Genomic DNA, 21308 nt, shown 5'->3' with positions numbered 1-21308 from the left:
AACTCCAACTAAACCGCCCTCACTATGCCTCGATAGCACGCAATGGAACATAAGACCCTCTCCAGCAACTGGAAGAAGCTCCAGGCTACTCTGCAGAAAGAGCAGCCTACATCTACCAGATCCAATGCTCTGAAGCGCAAAAGCACAAACGAACAGTCAGCGCCGCAGCAAAACGGCCACAAGAGACCGCGGCCCACGAAGCAAGAACATCTTCCTCACAAACGGCGCAAGATGGGGTCAACAGCCTCCCAGCCCGCTCCCACTCCTCCTTCCGCAACCCTCGCCCTCTTCGCCGAAGACTATGACATCCCCGCCGCCGACCTCGCAGCCGCCTACAACCTCCCGCTAAACAGCACCACACTCCCCACGCAATCCCCAGCCGACGTCCCAAACGCTGGCCGCTCCGCCACAGCCACCTTAGGCAAGTACATAGCCCTCGACTGCGAGATGGTCGGTACGGGCCCGCCGCCCGCCCTCGACTCCCAACTTGCGCGCGTCTCCCTCGTCAACTACCACGGCCACCAGCTCTACGACTCATACGTACTGCCCATTGTACCGATCACGGACTACCGTACCGCCGTCTCTGGCATCACGCCTGCGCTGCTGCGCAAAGGCCACGCGCGGTCCTTTTCCGAAGTCCAGCGGGACGTCGCCGAGCTAATCTCAGGCCGCATCCTCGTCGGTCACGCGCTCAAGAACGACCTCGGCGTGCTGATGCTCAGCCACCCGCGCCGCGACATCAGGGACACGGCGCGACATCCGAAGTTCAGGGCGCTGAGCATGGGAAAGGCGCCGAGTTTGAAACGGCTGGCGAGCGAGGTGCTGGGGGTAGAGATACAGGGGGGGCAGCACTCGAGTATTGAGGATGCGAGAGTGACGATGGCGTTGTTTCGGGGAGCGAAGGAGGCGTTTGAGGCGGAGCACTTGAAGCGGTGGGGGAGGCCTAAGGACGTGGGGATCGAGGTGGTGGACAATGGAGTTGAGGTAAACGGAACTGCGGCTGAGGGGAGGAACAACAAGAAAAGGAAGAAGAAAGGGAAGAGGTGAAGCAAGAGCTGAGAAGCAGTTCGTCAAGCTATATGCACATGACGCGCTACACACGGTCTACGGTCTAGATAAAGCCACTAGGGTATCGAGCTCGTCGAAGAAGCACGTAAGCAAAAGAGCAGGCCTGGCACCTCGAAGGGCGCTTCCTCATACGCAGTATGAAATACTGCACCAATAAGTGTCCACATCACAACGGGACATCCTCCAACATTTCCATGGCTCCTTCTCGTCCAGCGGTAATTATCACATCGCCCAGCGTCTTCGTCGCGAAGCCTGCTTCGCAGTACGTAAAGTAGTACTCCCACTTTCTCCTGAACGTCTCAGCGTCCCGCTTGGTCATGTGCTCATGTTCCGCCAGCAGCGCCGGCCGAATCTCGGCGTCGAAATTCCGCATGAAGTTTTCTTTCCATAATCGCAGCGTCTTGGCATAGTGTGGGCCGATGTTCTCGATAGCATCCACCACGAGCGTACCCCTCGAGCCTTCTGCGATCTTCTGGACAAGCTGCGAGACCGAGGGAAGATGGCCACCGGGGAAAATGTATTTGCGGATAAAATCGTCGCCTTTGGCGTAGGCCTCGTATCTCTGCCGAACATGTTAGTTCGTGCTCTGCAAACATATTCAACCACTCCGGGAAAGCCGAACATACCGCTTCAGGCATGGTGATACACTGGAACACCGCCACGCCGCCCTCCCTCTTCAGCAACCTATCCACGCACTCGAAATATGTCGCCAGATATTCCCTCCCCACCGCCTCGAGCATCTCAATGCTAACAAGCTTATCGAACCCGCCCACCGGCACTTTCCCCATCTTTTCCAGCGCCCTATAGTCACACAGCAGCACCTCGATCCTGTCCTCGAACCCCGCGCTCCTGATTCGCTCCTCCGCGAGCTCTTTCTGTTCCACGCTCAGCGTCAGACTCGTCACCCTACACCCCGACGCCCGTACCGCCGCGATCGCGAAGCTGCCCCACCCCGTACCGATCTCGAGCACATGGTCTCGCGCTTTCAACCGCGCGGCCCGGATGAAGCGGGACAATTTCCGCATCTGCGCCTCTTCGAGCGGCTCGGAGCTGCAGCGCGGATCGGAGCTGGGCCGCCAGATCGGACACGAGTAGGTCATGTCGTCGCTCAGGAAGGCGGCGAACATGGCGTTGCTGATGTCGTAGTGGGCGGCGATGTTGAGGCGGGCGTTGGAGAGGTCGTTGGTGCGGCGCAGGAGGCCGGTCAGAGAGGTCGAGAGCGTGGAGGTCAGTGTGGAGCCATTGGAGAGGTGGGAGCGGTTCAGGATGAAGAGCTTGAAGAAGGCGGTCAGGTCCCCGCAGGAGATCTCGGAGAGCATGTAGGACTCGGCGAAGCCCATGTCTGCGAAGAGGAGGAGCCGCACCCAGAAGAGGTCCTTGTGGACGTGGAGCGTCGTGGATGGTGTGGAGGGCAAGACGATGCCGCAGTGGTAAGCCTGGCCATCCGTGTCGATGATGGTGAGTTGCCCGGTCTGGATGCGCTGGAGGAGCGAGAGGGTCAGGCTGCGGGAGAGCTGGACAAGAGGGCCCCAGGCCAGGGAGCCGGCATAGCTGCGCAGCGCGTTGAAGCGCGAGACGATGGGGTTGGAGAGCGACATGGTGGAAGCGGGCGATTTCTACGCAAGCATAGAATTGCGGCCAAACAACAGGCTTATGTACAGTGGTATGAGGGCAAGCGACGGCAGAAGAGAGGAAGCACAAGCTGTTGACGCTGTTTCTGCGGACTGATTCAAAATGCTCGCGCACAGCTCACGGCCGAAAGAGAGGTGCAGCACCATTTTTGACAGCTCCCAACTTGCGAGCTCGGAGGGCGATTTGCTCCGTCCCCCCGGCGGAATGCGAGAAAACAGCAAGCGCCGGTGCCGAGCAAGACGTGTCTTTAGCAGGAAGTGGTGGACGAGGACTTTGCCGCATTGAGCACGTCGATGACGCTACCAGGTGTGTCTTGGTGTTTATCGCGGGAAGGGATGTTTGCGGACAAGCATGTGCGGTCGTCTTGGTAAGAATGCACGTTTCCTGGGCGCTGTGCATTGGCAGAGCCTGGCTGAGCCAACATCTGAAGCTGCAGTCCTATAACCCAGGCAGCCTCTATTGTCTGAAATGCTTCTTCCGAGCAGTCATGGTCAAGATAGTCCTGTTCCTGGAGCTGTTATCGAACTCACCTCAGCCTACTCGAGTAAGGGTCCAAGGGTCTTCGATTGCTAGGCAGGGTCTTACTAGCGCGGGGCATCGCCGGGATCGCGCGCAGTGTGCCGTTGCCAGGGCCGGCCCAGCTGCGTGCTGCTCGGTTCCTGCCGGTGTGCCGACCCTTCCCCTTGGTAAAATAGGGAAGTGCGCTCCCTGGACATATTTACCCGTGTAGCGTAGTATTAGGGATTCAGCGACTCATGTTTGAACCGAAGGCTGCAAAGAGAACGTCAGAACCCCCGATTGCTTTCTCGTGTCTTTGTGGTGCCCTAGGAAGCAAGCGCCACTTTCCTAATGCCGGCCGGATTTATCTCCGTCGCGTCGAAACACGCTTTGACGCGCCCGTTTATCCGAGTCGCGTGCATGACCGAGCAAACACGACCACTAGAGAATCTGATTTCTCATGCCTGATAACTTGTTCTAGAGCCCTCAATGCTCGCGCCACAATCTGCTAAAGGTCACAAAGGCGTCTGCACGCCGAATGTCCTCCCTTGCCGTATCAACCACAATGGCCCCGTCGATGCATCGGAGCGGTACTGGCAGCCCAAGACCGACGACGGTAGCTTCCCCGTCGCAAGACACTAAGAGGCCAAGCAATAATGACAAATGCTAGATGGCAAGACAACCGCCTATTTCCGCGGCCGCAAACTACGCGGTCGAGCCGTGAAGATACCAGATGGCTACCGAGGTCCGTACCTCTCCTCCCTTCTCCTATGCCTGAGAGCACCCACTGATTACATTACCCAGGCACCGTCCTAAACACTACGGACAAGCTCCTTCCACAAGCACAAATACCTCGCGAGCCATCGTCCAGTGCTCCTGAGGAGGATGAAGAAGATGACGAGCAGCCTGCTGAAGTCAAGGTCGCAGAGGAGGTGGCATCGTTCGACGAGATAGTGGTTTGGGGACACGATGTGCTGCCAGACGGAACGGATGATCCATATACGAGAGGGGTGGCGGAGTGGATCGCTTTCGCGGAGACGGTGCGTATCTTCCGGGATGCTTCACCGTGGTGCTGTGCTGACAGACGCAGCTGCACTCGTGGCAAGGTGGCGACAATACTGAGGTCGCGAAGGCGGAGCCCAACTTGGCGTCCTCGTGAGGATCGGCGGCGCACAATGTGGCCGGCATGGTGCATACGGCGAGGGCTGCGGCCGCCGGGAGAAAATGGGTCAGAATGCGGCGGAGCGGGATTGCTGCATTCAATCACCGTCCCTGTCCTCCTTCTTGACGGACACCACGGAGTTTTTATGCTCCTTGTCCCACTCTTTCTGCTCCTTAAGGAACTCTTCTTTGAGTTTCTGGTACTGCTCGTGCGCCTTGCACCGCTGCCAGACCTGCTTGAAGATCTCAGAAGCTTCCAGCTTGGCGTCGTGGTCTACATGACTAGAGCTCTTCTGCAGTTCTTTGCCGCTGCGTTTGTCGTACTTGCGCCCGCCAGCGTGGTTGGCGTAGCGTTTGGCGCGGGTCATGCCCTGTGGGATAGGATCAATATTTCGATACAAAGAAATAATATCAACACCCCGTATATAGATTCATTTAGAAGTGCAACGTCGGAAACAAGACGAGATAAACCGAAACGATTCAAGTGGCACCAACATTCCGCTTCAAGGAAGGACTTAATCTAGAATCTCGCACAGTACTACCAAGAAAACATACACACCATCTGAATAAACTTCCTCGTCATATCCATCCCCACGAAATCCCCCAACCTACCAAACTCCTCAAACCGCTCCCACAGATCTGCAGAGCTCTTCTTGGCGATCTCGACAGTGCGGAAGCGCCAGAGGGGCAGCAGCATCGATTTGTACGGCTCGAACGTCAGCACGCCCTGCTCGCCGCGGCCTATGCGGTAGGACATGCGGAGGGCTTTATCACGGAGGGCTGGCGCATTGGACATGGTGTCATCTGAGGTAGTTTGTTTTTTCATAGCAACCGGCGCGGCTTGGAAACTGACTTTGTGTGAATTGTCGCGTAAAAATGCAGTCGTATGGAGCGGCCTGGAGGAGCTTTGATGTATGGGCGTAGGGAATGACGTATCGTCATGGGAGCAACTGCGAGTTTCAGGATTGGGGAAGTCAAAGCGCTCAGCTTCTGAGTTGGATTACAGGTGTTGGTCATATTGAAAAGCGATTTTATACGGTAAATCGAGCGGTAGTAACCACGCAGTTGCGAATTATCTCGCATCGCCAGCTGCAGGGGAGGAAATGGACATGGTCATAAGGATTGGCTTGATCATCAAAGGCCTTAAGCTTGTCAGCCTCTGCAATCTGTAGCTGCTCAGCTCATATTTGAACTGAACTAAGCCTCCCGGGAGAGCCTTCACAAACCGTAGAATAGAGTCACGGAAGATATTCCATTCAATAGCTACTGAGGTAATAACGATTTCCATTGTATGACATTCGTCCCTCTAGAAGGCCTAGATTTAGCTGAAAAATTTTAAGCTTCATCAATTTTAACAGCACAAAAGGCCCCTAATACGCGGTCACGTAGTGTAGTGGTTAGCACTCGGGATTTTGATCACACCAAACTTCCCGCGACCCCGGTTCGATCCCGGGCGAGACCTTGCTTTATGCTTTTTTGCTCGTTTTAGCAACGTCAACTTGGATACATTATCTTCTGCTCAAGGCTTAACTTTGGGAGCATTTTTTGGCCGCGGAAAGTTTGGTGTGATCAAAATCCCGAGTGCTAACCACTACACTACGTGACCGTGTATTAGGGGCCTTTTGTGCCGCCAGCTGGCGCTGGCGCAACGCGCTGCGCGCGTTGAGCTCAATTTTGCGGCGTAGAACACCTGTATTGGCTCTTCGGTTCTTGCTCTGCGACGGCTTCAACCTGCGGGGCCGACTGAAGGGAGAGCCACGGGGAGCCAGACGACTTCACACGCGGCTACTTCACAACAGAGACATTCGACAAGCGTCCGGCACGCAGCATAAAACGGAGGCGCAAGCATGGAGCATCTCCTCCGTCAGGATACGATCCACTGTTCGGGATGTCTCTCTAAACCGACATCTCAACTGCCTATGAATCTGCTTAATCTTCCACACAAGCATCACTCAAACCCCTCTCCTCCCCTCTCATCCGTCAAATACTTCCTCCCCTTCAACCCATCAGTAACTCCCTTGACCGCATTCTCAAGCCACAGATGCCTCCGCGTCTCACACAGCGCCTTCCCCCACTCGCCCCCCAGAACATCTGCATCGACGCTCCCGAGAAAGATCTCCGTCTCCTCCGGCGTTTTGTCGTAGCAGAACGTCAGGCTGCCGCCGCAGGTCCCGCAGAAGCCCCTCTTGCCACTGGGGCTAGATTGATAGGTCTTGTAGCTCTCGTTCGAGCTCAGCGGCGGCGCGATGTCGGCTGTAGGCACGCTCACGGGCTGCGCGATGAGGGCGCCGGTGAATTTGCGGCAGAGCGTGCATTGGCAGGTTGCGTTCTGCGAGGAGAGGGGTGAGTGGTGGTGTGGGATGTGGTGGGCAGGAAGAAGAACATGGTTGGCGCAGGAGCGTGGAGGAGAAGAGAGGGGGGAGGGGAAGGTCATTACCATTGGTGGCGGCCAGGGCGATGATGCAGGGAAGGAGATGGTGTAGCGGATGGCGCCGCAGAGGCAGCCGCCGGTGATTGAGCTCGGACGGGAGGTGGAGGCCGTTTCGGGAGGCATGGTTAGCTTCTGACAGATGCGATTTGATACGGGCACAAGGTTCTTCTAGAGAGTGTGGAGGAAAGGAAAGTTGTTCCAATTTAAGCTCTTTCGAATGTGTTGTTGAGAATAGGGCGTGCCAAGCTCCGTCGTGCAGATCAACACGTGAGCAACAGAGAAACTACAGGCGTGACCAGTAGATTGGGGAGAAAATGGCTAAATGCCTGCACGATACAAAAATCTGAATGCCGGTGGTGGTTTGTGGTTCTGCTATTTCAAACTACGAAAGAGGACTCAATCTACGTATGAACTAAAGAAGAACATTTTGGAACTCGAAGAGAGAAAAGCTTAGCAATTTCATCCGCATCCAAGCAGGATCTCACACATGCAATTTAGACGGCCCTCACTTGGCACTTCAAACTCACCTACCACCATCCCACCCAGGAAGCCGCCTCTACATGGTTGTCCGGCAAGGCTAAGGCACCCATTTCCAGGACTCCAGCCTCACGGATCAACCTTGCAGCAAGCAGCCGCCTGGATGGATCAGACCCAGGCTTCTGGAGCGGGTTCTCTCACCATGATATCAAGCTCTACGCCCTTCTCTGCCCTCTGCAGATGGATCTTCCTCTTGACTTCAAACCCGAATTTTCGGTAGATCTTCGGATTGACATCGTTCGAGCTTTCCAGATAACAAGCCCTGGCTTCTCGATCCGCCACTCTTGTAACATTCTCGATCAGCTTGCGAGCGTAGCCTTTGCCGGTCGAAGAAGGTCTGGTGCCGATGTAGACGAGGTACCATGCGGATTCGTCACGATGCCCGAGAATGCTGTGTTTGGTGTCGTGGAGCAGCGGCAGGAACTCGGTGAAGAAACGCTTCTTTCCTTCGGCGGAGAGTTTGTAATTCAGGCGCCAGAGTCCGGAGCGGAGGATGGTGTAGAGATCGTCCATGTTCTTGCCGGGCGGCATCCTGCTTAAGATTAGATGCTTGTTGTTGAAAGCGTTGGAGACAAGACGGCTGCTTAACGGTGGCGCGCATGATACTTACCACAGAGCTACAGCACCGTAATTAGGTCCCACAGTAGTAACTAGGCCCTTCAAGCAGTGCGCATAAGTCACGTACTCCATGATCGACACATGCAAATCCCACTTCTGCTTCGCAGTGCAGTGTGCACGATCAGGAGTATCGATGAAGTAGCGAGCCACATCGTCGTCCTTGAAAGCTTCCGCAAGACACTGAGCGGCTTCCTTATATTCGTCGATGGAGATCACACGGACACCATCGTCGACCTTGCTGCTGAGAACCGCAGTCTCAGGCTTGGTCTCCGTAGGAGCGTCCGGAAACATAGAATCGCTTCTGTTGATGCTCTCTCTACCATTCAAGGATTTGGAGGCTGAACTCTTGTCGACGATGGAAATCGTAGCTGATGCAAGACCTTTCTCCATGATTGCGTCTTGTTGCTTGTTCTTCTACTACTAATCTGGATGTGGGATCGACCGGTGCGTTTGTGGACGTGGATGATCGCGTGCTTAGCCAGCGTGATGGTACGCAATGACAACGACGCAGTCGCCGGGTTGAGTAGGTTGATTGGTTGCTGGAGAGATTGTTTGCGCTTAGGTATGCTTCTTAAGTGTTAGTATATACGTCTGTGTTGGCTCCGTAAGTAAGTAGTGGGCGGAGGAATCAGCACCGTACCGGCTTCTAAGATCAGATTTGTTTAAGGACTTTCGGCCGGCCTCGTGTCGTCGCCTGTATGTATTTTTGACAGCCCAGATCTCGAGACAGACTCGACTCGAGACGGATATCGCAAAGAAGTAAAGGCTTGGCGTAAATCAACCGACATCAATAGAGATATGGTCTAGAGAAGCCGATAGATGGCTGGGAAAAGCTGAGGTCAATGTTGTGCTGCTGCAGCTTTCCTGTATGCAGTAGTCAAGTATGCCGGTGGTGCAGTCGAAACTGTGCAGCGAAGCGTTTGAGGTCCCGACTCGTTATCTGAGCGTTGTCGTGCACGGTGCGACTACTTGTTGTCCTCCGAGTTGTCTATCGTTTACGCTGATGCTATGAGCAAAGAGAAAGATGAAGTGATATTTGAGTGGTGAGAGTTGCCGTTCTGATAGCTGGACGGCCAAGCTGCGGCGCTGATCCCGTGAACAGTGGGGGCGTGGTTAGCTGGCTGAAGAAGGGTGCTGAAGTCGGAGTGGGGAGTCCTGCAGGATGTTGTGGTTTCCGCAAGCATCCAAACCGGCGGGGGAACGTAACCTTAGATACCCTTTGTACCTACCAGCAACTGCCACACCGTCCGTCATGCGGCGCCATCCGAGAACAAGGCTCATCATGAGGCTGGCTAGACGCGGTTCCTGGCCTTGCATTCGGTGCTGTCAGGCCTCGTATCAAGGTCATGAGTGGTTGCGAAGTTAGGGAAAGTCTCCGGGGATGCCGGAAGTCCGGGCGAGCGTTGTCCACATGCACACCGGGCCGGCAGGCCTGGCCATGCGTGAGGGTCGATAAGTTTGCAGATTCGTAGGAATGGCTTGAACCGGTTGAGGCGATGCGAGGTCGTAGGGTTTGGTTCGCATGGAACTGCTTAAAGCGGCAAGGCCGGTGGGGAGAGGATGATCGCTGAAATACCCGGTACCCGGACCCCAGCAACACTGAATCACAATTATGGATGTCACCCGGTACTTATCGGAGCGTTACCGTGGTGTCGGAAAATATCTGGCCTTACTTGTCACGATTCCGCTGTTGAGTGCCTCAGTTGTACGGGGAGATGCCTGTGGAAGAGCGAGAAGCCGTACGAGCAGTGATGCTCTGATGCGATAGCTTCTTGCTTCGATATGACGAGTGCCATCTAGCATGTGATCGAGGAGAGAGAGCTCCCACGACTCCAGCGATGCAGTTTGACCTTCACAGATAGGAGGCCAAGTCTTGAACCAACGCAGCCATAAGCCCATTGTCCCCCAGTTTACCGCGCCCCAACATCAGCCGGCCCAGCATCCTGCGCATCCAACGCTTTGGGCACATCGAGCATCCTCCTGATTTCCTTCTCGCCCATATACTTCTCAAGCCCACTGTCCAGATGTTCCCACCACTCGAAAAGCATGCTCTCGCAGATCAGCTTGAACCACGGCGTGAACGTTAGGGTATCGTCCTTGAACATCGCCTTCAGCTCCTGCTCAGAGACATAGCAGGTATCGCGCACTTCGTTCGGATTCGGCTCCAAGCGTGGATCTGAGCGGATAAACAGGATGTAGTCAACTGGAATAGCCGCGTGAGCAAGTTGTTAATTCCAATCGGTGGAGAAGGCTTCTTTTACTCTCGTGCTCGCCCCACTTGCCATCACTGGGCGCCTTGTAGTGTATCCTCGTCAAGAACTTGAAGTTTTCTAACGGCACATCCTCCGCCTTGATACCCAGCTCTTGATCCAATTTCCTTTGCGCCGCACGCTTGACACCCTGTATACTCGCGTCCAAACCCACACCAGTCTCTCCGGGTATGCCTAGCGGATGCGAACAGCACGTGTTTGTCCACATATCCGGGAATGTGATCTTCTCCGTTGCGCGCTGCTGGAGGAGAAGGCGGTTTTGGGAGTCGAAGAGGAAGACGGAGAAGGCGCGGTGGAGGAGGCCTTGGTCTATGTTCGACATGAGATGGCCTGGTCATAAAATTAGCCCATTGTGTTCTCCGTAGCTGGCCTGCCTGGCCTGGCGCAATCCAGACAAGGCGCACGCGACAGTTCTCCTGGTCCACATACAAACTTTCTTGCTCGCGCTACCGATAGGTACGTCATTGTCGTCTAGCACAATGCAGACCTCGTCCATCAGCCGTATCTGCTCCTCATCATAGCCCTCCAAGTCCGCGTCGCTGCTTGCGCTGTTGCGTGCGGCGCCAATCAGGCTGGTGTTGACTTCGGGGAAAAGGCGTAGCACATTCTCTGCAGTGTTCGTGGAGGTCTGCGTGACAGTGGTGGTTGCGCTCATTCTGGCGATAGCGACAGTGCTTGGATCAACGTGCAAGAAAGGGATTGGGTGTGAGGGCACAAGTTGATTGAATTGGGTGGGTTGAGAATTGGCAGTAATTCAAAAGGCCCTCATGCAGGGCGCGAAGTGGCGCTCACGTGGCGCGTGAACAATGATTGGCTGAACACGGCAGGGTTATGGCTTCCAGGTACCAGCAACTTTATCATTCTCCAAGCTTTTGATCCTGACTCAGGTATATGTTGACCGTAGCCAAAGTAACAGTATCATTTTGTTCCTTTTACCCGCTCCATAGCCAATGAAAATTAATACTGTATGTACAATAAGATCTCAATGGACGCCTGCAACCCCATCTGCGCATCTCGTCTCCTTCCCTTATTTCCCGGTTATTTTTTTGATATACGTACCGCAGCCGCTTCAAGCAGTAGGCGAGGCTGAAAGAGGCTACTGTAAGAACCCTTCGAGCATCTCTGCGACATTGTAGTCCAGAGGACTCAGAGTCGTCTCTTAGTCGCTCTCACCAGGGCCGTGTACGCCTAAGTCCGATTGTTACCCTTCCGAGTCCGGGTCCGGGTCCGGGTCCATGTATTCTGTTGAAGATGTGGTCTGCCTCTAATCTGATGGAAAAGCTGCTTGCTGGGTCAGATGAATCTGAAGACGGTGGCCGAGCTTGCCTAACCATACAGATGAGGCTGATTTTGCGGTTCAGTGAGACTCAAAATCAATGGTAGGCAACAAACAGGCCTCGTTCGAGTCGGTATCGATATTAGTGCAATCGAAGAACATGTCCTCAGATACAGCCATGGAGCTTCGAGCCGTTCTGAAGCCATCCTCTTCATGGGTGTCCTGGAATTCGTCGCCGGCTCGGTTGTGCTCAAAAGTTGCCTCGTCCGCCGACAAAATAGGTCTGAGGGTTGTCGGTGTAGTTTCTGAGCGATTCTGCGGAGATGCAGGATCCGCTTCCGGCCCAACGTCAAACGCATCCTCAGACTCGTCTGAGTGGAACCCAGATTCATCTTTACATGGATCACCTGGCAGGCCTTCGGCTGCTGCTTCCGCAGAAGACTCCGAAAGCCCGAGGAGTATGAGCTCCTCTTCCAAACTCCGGTCTGCCCAGTTTCTTGGACTCGGCACGCCGGTACTCAAGTTCTCAACAGCCAGATGACGAACGCGTGGCATCGTCGCATAGTGGCGGTCAGGCTCTGTCTCGTCGGCAGCCAGAGTGACGTATATTCGATCCGGCAGCAGGCGTGTTGGCCAATTGGAGTCATCTTCCTTGGGCAAGACGTCTATTGGAGAGACATCAGAGTCAACAGCAGTCGTTGAGCTACCAAGATCGCTTTCCTCTGATGCGCTATAAATGGTCGTTAGTCTTGCAGCGTTGTCGGCATTCAGTGCTCCTCCTTCAGCACTCACTGGGCAAGACGGACGGTGTGGAGCAAATGTGCGTGTCGTCAGGAAAACGGGCGTGCTGTGTCCCGACAGAGGCTCGTCGTTGATCTCGCGAACCGACTCAGATGCTTGAGCCGCCCGTATCAGCGTCGAGTGATGCGAGGCGTCGCTGGACTTCTGAAGCTTAACCTTAAGTTCTTCGAAAGCGCCATCGGCCTGGTCACCCTCGAAGTAGATTCCCCTCGCCGCTCTGGCGAGCTTGTAAGATCTCAAGGCGCGTCCATACTCTCCTGCCTCCTCTTCAGCTCGCCCGTTCCAGAAATGGCACCGTGCCATCAGAGCCTCGGAGTTGAGAGGTTTTGCTAGTTTAAAAGCGCTCACCGCGAGCTCGGCGGCCTTGGCGGCTGTGTAGGGCTCGTATCTCTGGAGTTGCATCTGGCATTGCATAAGTACAAGCTTTACACGCATCTCTGTGATTTGGGAATTGACATCTAGAAAGCGAATGTCAGTAAGACTGTCGGAGCAGTTGTCGAAGGCTTTGACTTACCTGAATGCAAGAAGTGACCGCAGGCGTCTGCAACCACTCCAGATCCGTTCGGATGCGTGAACACAGGCGACCGAAGAGGACTCCTATTGGAGCTGTCCGCGCTCGAAGACAGAGGCGGAAAGATCTCTTCCGAGCGTCCCACCTCAGTGCTGAGATCAGACTCTGCAGGCGTAGGGCCGTTATTGGAGAACGCATCCGTCCACTTGGTAGTATCTCGTCGCTTGTGGGTATACGGGAGCTCCCTTGGCGGTTCGTCGAACGAAGAACTTCGCTCAGAGTTGTTGCCGTTTGATTCTGTCGGGGAAACTGTGTCCGGTTCCGAACTCCCTTGGGAGGAAGATGCGGCCCAGGGTTCAGTCTGATTTACAGGTCAGCGGGGCACTGAAAGGACTATGCGCTTGTTGCACATAGTTACGGAATCGTGGTTATTTCTTACATCTTCGCTACCACTTACAATGGCTGTTTCTTCGCTCTTGTCGGACTGTGCGTAGTATGTAGGCTGCTCGAGCTCTGTATGACAGTTTGGGCATAGCCAGAGATCACGGCCAACTGAAGGAAATTCGATTCTACAGACAGGGCAAGTTGGCCGTGTACGTGTTGCTTCCATGTTCTTTCCGAGTGGCGACAGACAGGGGACAGGTATCGGTTGACGGTGCGTATGCCCAGGGAAAGCCTTCGAGACGATGTACGTTGTAAAATTGAAAGCTTGGTTCTCAATCTTTGGTTCGTAGTGTATCAGCTTGACAGAGGGAAATGTGGTTTGGAGACAGGAAGGAGCGATAACCAAACATTGCTTAATTTCACGTCTGCTGGAATGGCTGTATGTTCTTTGTTTGATGTAAAATTTGGGCAGCGGGTGGCGGTCTCTATGTCAAAACACCATTGTATTGGATTACAAGGTTCATCAAGGAACAGACAAAGACATGAGAAAGGCCAAGGGCGCAAAAAATAATACAACATTCAGAGAACGCGTGACCACACTGCACACAATGGCGAATGAGTCTTAGCGCTTATGGACAGCTGAATGACTATTAAGTAGGGACTATGCTAGAAACGCCGCACAACATTCATAAGGCCGATTGATGATGAATTTCAGTACATGAAATGGTGACTTGCCAAAACTTTCCATCTAGCGGTTTGGTAGAGGTATCAACACAGCTCCAAAAATCTTGCGGTGGGGTTGCCTCAGAATAGCAGTCAGGTGCGGGGTGTCGCTGGAGGATGATTGTCCAGTTCCACATGGTGTTGAACGATGCTTAACTGATTCGTTTCTTCTTAGGGGTGGCGCCTGCTGCGGCGTTGGCGCCTCGATCTGACGGGCCTTTTCGTTTTCTCTGACCTCTCTGGCGCTCTAGTTCCAGCTCCACCTGCGCCAATGCAATGTACATATTGCTTTCGTCCCGATGGCCCTTGGTTTTGGCTTCCTCCGCACAACCGCGCAACACACGGACTGCATCTGCATATCTGCACATCTCGAAGAGGCACAGACCCATGTGGAAGCGTGCTTTTGTACGGCGTTCCCAAATGGTTGGTAAGTGGATGACCCCATTACACTGCTCCACAACTTCTTGAATCAGCGCAAGGGCGGTCTCAAGGTAGGATCTGCCAAGATCTTCCAAGGGGCTGGAGACACAAAAAGCGTAGTCCCTCAGAATCGCCGCTTTCAGCAACATGGCTTCCAGTAGAGTCTCGCCCAGAATTCCGTTGACCTTGATGACGATATCCGCTTCCGCCACCGCCTGCTTATGCTCAAAGCCCGGAGAATTCCAGAGTCTCTTGACATGACTGAGACGGTCGCCACCTATGGGAGGCGTATCCGACCAGCCACGCCGGGACCAGTTGTGGATACCTAGTCTGGACCGCTTCTCGTTGTGGGTCGTCTCACTCTGCAGCTCGCCAACGGTACGACGAAGAGCGTCCTCCGCACTGCTCAGCTGTTGCCTGAGTTCGCCAATGGCGAGGCGAGCTTCGGCCACCGTGCCTTCGTGTTCTTTGATTCCATTTTTGAGTACCTTGTTTTGTGATTCGAGCTGATCCAGCTTTCTCATGAGAGGAGTCCAAGGTGGATTCATAGGAGCCGTTCCGGATGGCATGTTAGCGGCTTCGATTTGGCTCTGTCGCTGCGACGTAGGCTTTCAGGCTTAGGGAGATGAGAACGATAAGGAGTATCGGTAACGAGCCGAGGGAAGTATAGTATCGACACTATTGGCAAGGTCTTGATACTTATACTCTGCAGACTCCATGGAATATGCACCTGACAAGCGTGACCCAGCGTATCGTATGATGGACTGACTTACATGGGGCGAAACGTCGTGATCGTATACAAAGCCTGTTGTATGTTTCAGCTCAGCATTACGTTGTCTCATTCGAGATTGAACGGAGAAGAGGCAGTTGCACGAAACTCTTTAACTCGGCTCCAGATGAAGCTAATGTTTCGCTTGCGCACAGCTCGTCTTTAAATCGAGTGGGTGGAAGAATGAAGGCTGTTTAGCGTAAGCCCTCACTGTAAACTAGGCTGAGCAATACCTTTTGTGTTCGAAACACTGGGTGCCCATGTATCGAGACTTGAGATTCCCCTTGCGTTTACCGCAGAATTCTGTCTATGTTCGAGAGGGCCCCATACTTGCTTGTTTGGTCAACTTTAGTAGCTAAGGGTCAGTAATCTACGTAGATGCCCCATGCTGGCGGCACTGGCCGGCGTAAAACGCCGCTGGCTTGGGCAGTGGATCCTCGGGTCATGATACAGAAGGTTTTGCTTCGATCGCCGTTGCAGTGAGTGATTCAATCACAACATTGGGCAGGTTGGAATCTGTGGACGCTGCGCGGTTTCTTTATGGCGTTGAGGGTTGAGATTTTTGAAGTTGGAAGCCGCTCACGCGTTCCCTTTTTGGGCCATGCGCGCTCATGTTCCTCTAGACTCTTTTTATTTAGGACTTTATACGCAAAGAGACAATACAAGCTGAAACGAATGTATGTATGCGCCGGATAGATTTTATTGACACCGTAGTAACCTCAGGAACTCCATTAACCCTCTCGCCTTAAGTCTTGGCCTCCAAAATCCTCAACAACCGCTGCTCTGCCGCCCTTCAGTCGGAATATGCCTTCCAGTCCCTTGCGTGAGCTCGCAACCGACCAGCACATTCTGTGCTTCGGCGGTCAGTCACGTTGCGAACGCTGCAGCCACATCACAGCTGCAGCTAACGCTAAAACAGCCAACACAAGACGCACACATAGCGCTTTGAAGCAGATAGTGGAACCTGTTGAGGAGCTTGCTGTGGAGCGTCCTCTAGCGGAGTTGTCGGAGATCGGCGGAGCATCTGATTGAAAGCACATAGCCAAGGTAAGTATGAGACTAGAGGGGCAGCTTGCGAAGTACTCACTTGCTTCTCCGCGATCCGAGGTCGATATGGTGGCACCATGGCCACCTGTATCGTGCGAGCGCTCACTCTCCGGCACCCTATAGTGAGCGGCGTGCTTGTTCTGGGCGATACAAGCGGCGACTCGGTATTTCCTCTGGAGCTCAGCCCGCTTCTCGCGCTCGTCGTCGAGCATTACAGTGGCTGCTACCGCACCGTCGGAGATTCCCTGTCGGCTGGCGGTGCTGTAGAAATTATCCTCGATCTCTGCAAGCCGTTGGCTGACACGGAAAATGATGTTGCGGGCTTCAGATTCCCCAGCCTCCAGCCGCTCCAGTCGTTCTTTGAGAGACCGGTTCTCCGCTTTGACATCGTCCAGCTGTCTCATGACGAGGGCAAGGCGTGAATTGAACGCGTTAGACGGTGCAGGCGATGTGTTGGACGGATGATCCATGTTCGTTAACTTCTTGACTTTTGGCAACTAACAACAACGACTGTGAGTGTAAGGTAGCAGAGTGATGAACAGGAACCTGGAGCGATACCTAGGAAAACAGCCTGCTTATCTACTTTCTGCTGGTTCCATCAAACGGCGGTGTACTGCAAGACACGTTACGTATACTACGATGATCTGATCTACTTGGGGAAGGGCAGTGCCCTGGCAGACACGGAAGACTGCAACCTGTTTCGGACTACCAACACTTGGCGCTGATCGAAGCAAGTGGAGCTGGTGGGCATAATCCCATCTCGCTTGCAACCGTTCCCACCGAGAGTTCTTTGTTCGCACTACCAAGACGGATAAACGAATCGGTAGGCTGCAGAACTCAACACGTATACTGCGCGTCTCTTTGATGACATGAGAAGTTGAGTTGGAATCGCTCGCCAATGTGCTTGTCCAGCTGTTCGGATGGTTCCTTCAGATGGCTCATTCTCGCCTGTCATACCAAAGGATTGGTCAAACTCTGTATGCTGTGTTGACAGTCAAGTTTGAGTTAATGAAAATACTTTTGTCGACTCAACGTTCAGCGTAATCTTACAATCACACCAACCGCTTGATCCTTTCCAAATCCTCGCCTTCCACACAATCCACCCCCTCCCTCACACACCTCTCCACCACCTCCTTGATATCTTCCTCCCCATCCAAAATATCCAACCACCCCTTAGCCGCCTCGTTCTCAAGACACGCGACAATCGCCTCCGCCACACTCGCCCTACTCGAATCTCCCCCTGCCTTCGTCTTCCCCATCTGCACCTTCCCCGCCGGCTGATCAGTCAGCATACCCGGCCTCAGATCCACCGCCTTGAAATCATCCCTCTTTAGCGCGCAGGCCGTGAGCACTTCATCCGCCGTGACTTTGGCCTCGAAGTAGTTCTTCAGCGCGCCCTGGTTTGTCTTCTGGGTGTTGGCCCACTCGTCGTCGCTCCACCAGGGGGCTTTGTTTCGGCGCGAGCCCAGGTAGGAGATCATGATGAACTTCTTGACCGCGGGTGTGGCGGCTGAGGCGCGGATGAAGTGGGAGGCGGCGTCGCGGTCGATGGCGAAGGTGCGGCTGGGGCCGCCTTTGCCGCCGGCGCCTGTTTCCCAGGTTTTACGTTAGCCTTAAACGGCTCTTGCAGACCAATGGCAGGATCTGGTTGTTGCCGCACCTGCGCTCCATATCACCCAGTCTGGCTTGACTTGGTCGATGACATCTTTTGCTTCGTCCTCGCTCTTTACTTCCTCGAGACTCCTGACCAGGACATCGAGCTTGCCGGGTTGGTCGGCGCCGAGCTTGAGGATGGTCGACTCCTGAGCTGTATCGCGGATCAAACTTGTCACGGCCCACGAGCGGGATAGGAGCATGGGCGTGACGAGCTGTGATATCTTGCCATGACCGCCGATTAAGAGGACTCGGTGAGACATTGAGATTTGTCAGTTGGGGATTTGCTACTATTGTTCGATATGCTATGAAACTTCAAGCTGGCTAGTTTATAATTCTCTGTATTTATGGTTGAATGTCAGGGCATACTTGTTAAATGTTAAGGTTGGTAATCCTCTTCTTACGGATGTCTGCGGAGAAATGACGACAGCCCAGAGAACAGGCACGATGCAGGTTGCGGGCCGGGCCGCCGTCGGACGTTTTGGGCTTAAGGAGGCTTAAGCTCAGCGCCTTATGTCTTATGGGTTTTGGACGCTCTCAGGAGACAGGTATTTACTGTTATCTGCTTACTTTATCACGTTCACAGTATGAGAACTCTCTGTTTGTTGGTAGGCTGCTTCAGCGGTTATATATACCTTACAGAAATTGCCTAAGCACAAATAAATCCTCCTACAGCTATTGAAATACGCAGAATCGGCGCATGCCCAAAGCGCCTGTCAATCCAAAACTCATCCATTTTTTTTGTCCTTTTCGTTCGACATGAAGTCCCAGACACTCACCAGCAAAGATCGCCAAGAAACAGGAAAGAAAATGACGCTACCAAGGAAACAGCATCAGCCGGAAACCTGGACGCCGAAAACTCCGCGCTTGCGTCCTTGCGAATACCGGCAAGAAAATGCGTGGATGCTGCGAAGTTCGAGAATGATACTATTGTGAGAAAGGCGGCTCATCCGGCTCTGAATTGCTTCGATCAAAGCGAGCTTTGGAGCTAGTACTCCCTGGACCTAATCGGGATGGGGCGTGACAACGTTGCTCCCCGGCTAGGTGGGGGTGTGGTCTGTGTGTACTGAAAGTTTGACGGATCTTCCGCAGGTGGTGTGGTTTGACTTCGAGATTGCTCCTGAGTACCGAGCTCTGGGTCGACGGCAGGCGGGTCAGCAACAGCGTGATCGGACGAGCTGGGTTGACCTCGCGGAGACTCTTGCAGTGGCGCAGCTTGGTGTCGGAACTGTGTAAGTGGTGATGGAATGCGAGTAACAGCAGCTCTGGCTATGGTCGGAATGGCCAAAGGGCGACTTGGTGGGAACAAGGAGACTCCAACTTCGTCCTGGACTTGCGGAGGGGTGAGAGTCCTCGCCCGCTTGACGTCTCGTTCAGATTCCGTCTCCTCATCAGCCTCATCCACAGCCTGAGCTGTGGCCCGCTTGTTTTTCCCCTTGGTGATGCCCATCTTCTGACGTGTCTCATCGAGCTCTTTCTGCCTAGCAACATTGTTGCCTCTCCATGAGTCCTTGCGCTTCAGCTCTGAAAGGGGTCCGAGGACAAAGCGGTACGCAGTGTTGCCGCCATCCGCTGCGTCGGATGCGAGCCCTTTCTGCTTCCTAAGCCCATCCACCAGGGCCTGCAAGCGTGCGATAACGCCCATGCTCCGCTCTGCTGGAGTTGAGTGGTCGAGCCACTTCGGAAGGGTGCTTCCTCCTCGGTTGTAGCCGAGCTGGTGGTTGGGAGCACGAGGGTACAGACCGATGCACTTCCAGAAGAGGTCTTGCATGACCGCCTGCAGATACTGCTGTGTGCAGAATCCCCCTTTCCTGAACTTCTCATAGAGCTGCTTCCCAGGCGGATCCGCGCAGTTGGTCAGGTCAATAGCCGCGTCATAGAGGTCCTGAAACCACTGGTCACGATTCAGGTACGCATCCATTACACCGGCATCATCCGCAGGCGGCGTCCAGATTGCGGTGCTCAGCAGGTTGGCTGCTTCGCCACCGGATATGGGTTGATACGCGCCGAACCCGGCTTGGTTGGCAGCTCCTGTAGCTGGAGCAGCTTGAGGCTGGTGTTGAACATGCTGATAGGCGCCGGATCCAGCTTGATTGGGAAATCCCGTGGCTGAGGCAGCTTGTTGATGATGGAGGATGGGTTGCTGTGCGAGCTGCTCTACAGGCTGCTGTAATATTTGCTGTGCTGATGGCTGTACCGGTTGTTGTACTGGCTGCTGGGCAGGTTGCGGCACAAGTTGCTGCACCAGCTGCTGGAGGGACTGCTGCACTGCCGCCTCGACAGGCCGCTGGATAGTTTGCCGAGGTAGCTGTTGCATAGTCGGCTGCATTAGTTGCTCCAGAGCATGTACAGCATGCTGCTGGTCGAGATCGTACCCGTTTCCGGGGTATTGCTGGCCTGATGGCGCCACGGGAAATTCGAGATAGCCGTTAACACGCGCATCAAACTGAGTTGAGGCTCGAGGTTGGTCGAAGGTCAGGTCAGTGTCGCCGAACATGTTGGACTGGCCATAGCTGTCGTAGGGTTCTTCGATCTGGCTATAGGCGGGAGCTAGATCGTTGGTAAATTGCGAACCAGCGATCTCACCTTGCTCCTGACCAGCATGCCCTAGCTCAGAGTTGAGCTGAGTCCGTAGGTTGAGGTCGAAACCATGGTCGGAATCGTCGGATGGAGTCGCTCCAACACTTGGAGTCCGAGTGGACGCTCGAACTGGGAAATGACCTTGAGAATTGTTAGCTGGAACAGTGGTTGCCACATCCTCGGCAACATCTTGATTGACCGGCGGCTCAGTGTTCGTACCGGATGCAACTTGATCGACGAATGCAAACTGCCCGCCTGGCGAAACATCTTGCTGGACTTGCTGCTGCGTGTTCGTGCCTAGCGCGCCGTAGTCGGTCCATTCGGTCCAAAAAGGATCACCGTCTGGAAACAGGTTGTCGAGGAAGTCGGCATCATCTGGATCATAATACGCGTTTGGAGCTACCGGTGGTCGAGACGAAGTTGAGGGAGCTTGTTGTGTCCCTGCATCGCCGTTGTTGGAAGATCCAGCCGCGAGCAAGGCCGGATCGATGTATTGAGAGTCCATCGTCGTAGTCGCGATGTCCTGGATCTACGCTTCCACGATCTCAGGCGGATTAAAGCTTTGAAAGTCTGACACAGTGGATTCTCTCGCGGTGTTGTCAACAGAACTTAGTAGCGATGCAACTTTTCAGAAGCGCGTCGTGGTACAAGCCGGTTGGAAAGAGTTGCTCGAGGAGAGTTGGAGATCAAACGGGACAGGAGGAAGAAGCACAATGCATAAGGACTCACGTCTTAATGAGGGGTGATTGTAGAGCATAAGGCGAGAACGTTCACAGTCTTTCCGAAGGTGAATTTGCACCATTGTGCTTGAGAAGCCCAGCTCTTTCAAGAGGTGAGGAAATGTGTGGTATTTTCACAGCGGAGGCTGTGAAGAACTGGTGCTAGCCCAGAATAGCATCTCTCTAGGCATGAAACGATGTGTTTGTACA

At 54.1% G+C, this 21308-nt stretch overlaps 12 protein-coding genes and 1 non-coding gene across 13 annotated transcripts; 3 read left to right on the top strand and 10 right to left on the bottom strand.

Annotated features, from left to right (window-relative positions):
- Positions 1 to 42: 42 nt before the first annotated feature.
- On the top strand, positions 43 to 1047 carry W97_00053 (uncharacterized protein; the record flags this gene model as incomplete). Its single annotated transcript, XM_007777970.1, has 1 exon — positions 43 to 1047. One exon carries the CDS (start codon positions 43 to 45, stop codon positions 1045 to 1047), a length of 1005 nt encoding a protein of 334 aa, XP_007776160.1.
- A 187-nt stretch (positions 1048 to 1234) lies between these two features.
- W97_00052 (uncharacterized protein) lies at positions 1235 to 2666 on the bottom strand (the record flags this gene model as incomplete). The annotated part of the gene is made up of 2 exons (XM_007777969.1): positions 1235 to 1630; positions 1695 to 2666. The coding sequence occupies 2 exons, from the start codon at positions 2664 to 2666 to the stop codon at positions 1235 to 1237; spliced, it is 1368 nt and encodes a 455-aa protein (XP_007776159.1).
- A 1021-nt stretch (positions 2667 to 3687) lies between these two features.
- On the top strand, positions 3688 to 4357 carry W97_00051 (uncharacterized protein; the record flags this gene model as incomplete). Its single annotated transcript, XM_007777968.1, has 4 exons — positions 3688 to 3814; positions 3869 to 3943; positions 4003 to 4238; positions 4289 to 4357. 4 exons carry the CDS (start codon positions 3688 to 3690, stop codon positions 4355 to 4357), a joined length of 507 nt encoding a protein of 168 aa, XP_007776158.1.
- Positions 4358 to 4457: 100 nt separating this feature from the next.
- Positions 4458 to 5155, bottom strand: W97_00050 (uncharacterized protein; the record flags this gene model as incomplete). Its single annotated transcript, XM_007777967.1, has 2 exons — positions 4458 to 4730; positions 4919 to 5155. The coding sequence occupies 2 exons, from the start codon at positions 5153 to 5155 to the stop codon at positions 4458 to 4460; spliced, it is 510 nt and encodes a 169-aa protein (XP_007776157.1).
- A 583-nt stretch (positions 5156 to 5738) lies between these two features.
- W97_00049 lies at positions 5739 to 5821 on the top strand. The gene has a single exon. It is a non-coding gene; the product is annotated as a tRNA-Gln (tRNA).
- A 486-nt stretch (positions 5822 to 6307) lies between these two features.
- On the bottom strand, positions 6308 to 6913 carry W97_00048 (uncharacterized protein; the record flags this gene model as incomplete). Its single annotated transcript, XM_007777966.1, has 2 exons — positions 6308 to 6688; positions 6797 to 6913. 2 exons carry the CDS (start codon positions 6911 to 6913, stop codon positions 6308 to 6310), a joined length of 498 nt encoding a protein of 165 aa, XP_007776156.1.
- Positions 6914 to 7435: 522 nt separating this feature from the next.
- W97_00047 (uncharacterized protein) lies at positions 7436 to 8335 on the bottom strand (the record flags this gene model as incomplete). Its single annotated transcript, XM_007777965.1, has 2 exons — positions 7436 to 7859; positions 7938 to 8335. 2 exons carry the CDS (start codon positions 8333 to 8335, stop codon positions 7436 to 7438), a joined length of 822 nt encoding a protein of 273 aa, XP_007776155.1.
- Positions 8336 to 9855: 1520 nt separating this feature from the next.
- On the bottom strand, positions 9856 to 10870 carry W97_00046 (isopentenyl-diphosphate delta-isomerase; the record flags this gene model as incomplete). The annotated part of the gene is made up of 3 exons (XM_007777964.1): positions 9856 to 10148; positions 10207 to 10545; positions 10645 to 10870. The coding sequence occupies 3 exons, from the start codon at positions 10868 to 10870 to the stop codon at positions 9856 to 9858; spliced, it is 858 nt and encodes a 285-aa protein (XP_007776154.1).
- A 702-nt stretch (positions 10871 to 11572) lies between these two features.
- On the bottom strand, positions 11573 to 13413 carry W97_00045 (uncharacterized protein; the record flags this gene model as incomplete). The annotated part of the gene is made up of 3 exons (XM_007777963.1): positions 11573 to 12750; positions 12807 to 13164; positions 13261 to 13413. 3 exons carry the CDS (start codon positions 13411 to 13413, stop codon positions 11573 to 11575), a joined length of 1689 nt encoding a protein of 562 aa, XP_007776153.1.
- A 649-nt stretch (positions 13414 to 14062) lies between these two features.
- W97_00044 (uncharacterized protein) lies at positions 14063 to 14899 on the bottom strand (the record flags this gene model as incomplete). The annotated part of the gene is made up of 1 exon (XM_007777962.1): positions 14063 to 14899. The coding sequence occupies one exon, from the start codon at positions 14897 to 14899 to the stop codon at positions 14063 to 14065; it is 837 nt and encodes a 278-aa protein (XP_007776152.1).
- Positions 14900 to 15830: 931 nt separating this feature from the next.
- W97_00043 (uncharacterized protein) lies at positions 15831 to 16616 on the bottom strand (the record flags this gene model as incomplete). The annotated part of the gene is made up of 3 exons (XM_007777961.1): positions 15831 to 15948; positions 16009 to 16123; positions 16187 to 16616. The coding sequence occupies 3 exons, from the start codon at positions 16614 to 16616 to the stop codon at positions 15831 to 15833; spliced, it is 663 nt and encodes a 220-aa protein (XP_007776151.1).
- A 582-nt stretch (positions 16617 to 17198) lies between these two features.
- On the bottom strand, positions 17199 to 18062 carry W97_00042 (uncharacterized protein; the record flags this gene model as incomplete). Its single annotated transcript, XM_007777960.1, has 2 exons — positions 17199 to 17734; positions 17807 to 18062. 2 exons carry the CDS (start codon positions 18060 to 18062, stop codon positions 17199 to 17201), a joined length of 792 nt encoding a protein of 263 aa, XP_007776150.1.
- Positions 18063 to 18787: 725 nt separating this feature from the next.
- On the bottom strand, positions 18788 to 20884 carry W97_00041 (uncharacterized protein; the record flags this gene model as incomplete). Its single annotated transcript, XM_007777959.1, has 1 exon — positions 18788 to 20884. The coding sequence occupies one exon, from the start codon at positions 20882 to 20884 to the stop codon at positions 18788 to 18790; it is 2097 nt and encodes a 698-aa protein (XP_007776149.1).
- Between the last annotated feature and the right edge of the window lie 424 nt (positions 20885 to 21308).

Source organism: Coniosporium apollinis (assembly GCF_000281105.1).
Source record: "Coniosporium apollinis CBS 100218 chromosome Unknown supercont1.1, whole genome shotgun sequence".
Classification (NCBI taxonomy): domain Eukaryota; kingdom Fungi; phylum Ascomycota; class Dothideomycetes; genus Coniosporium; species Coniosporium apollinis.
The sequence above is the reverse complement of the archived record's forward strand: the minus strand, read 5'-3'. Positions and strand labels throughout refer to the sequence as shown.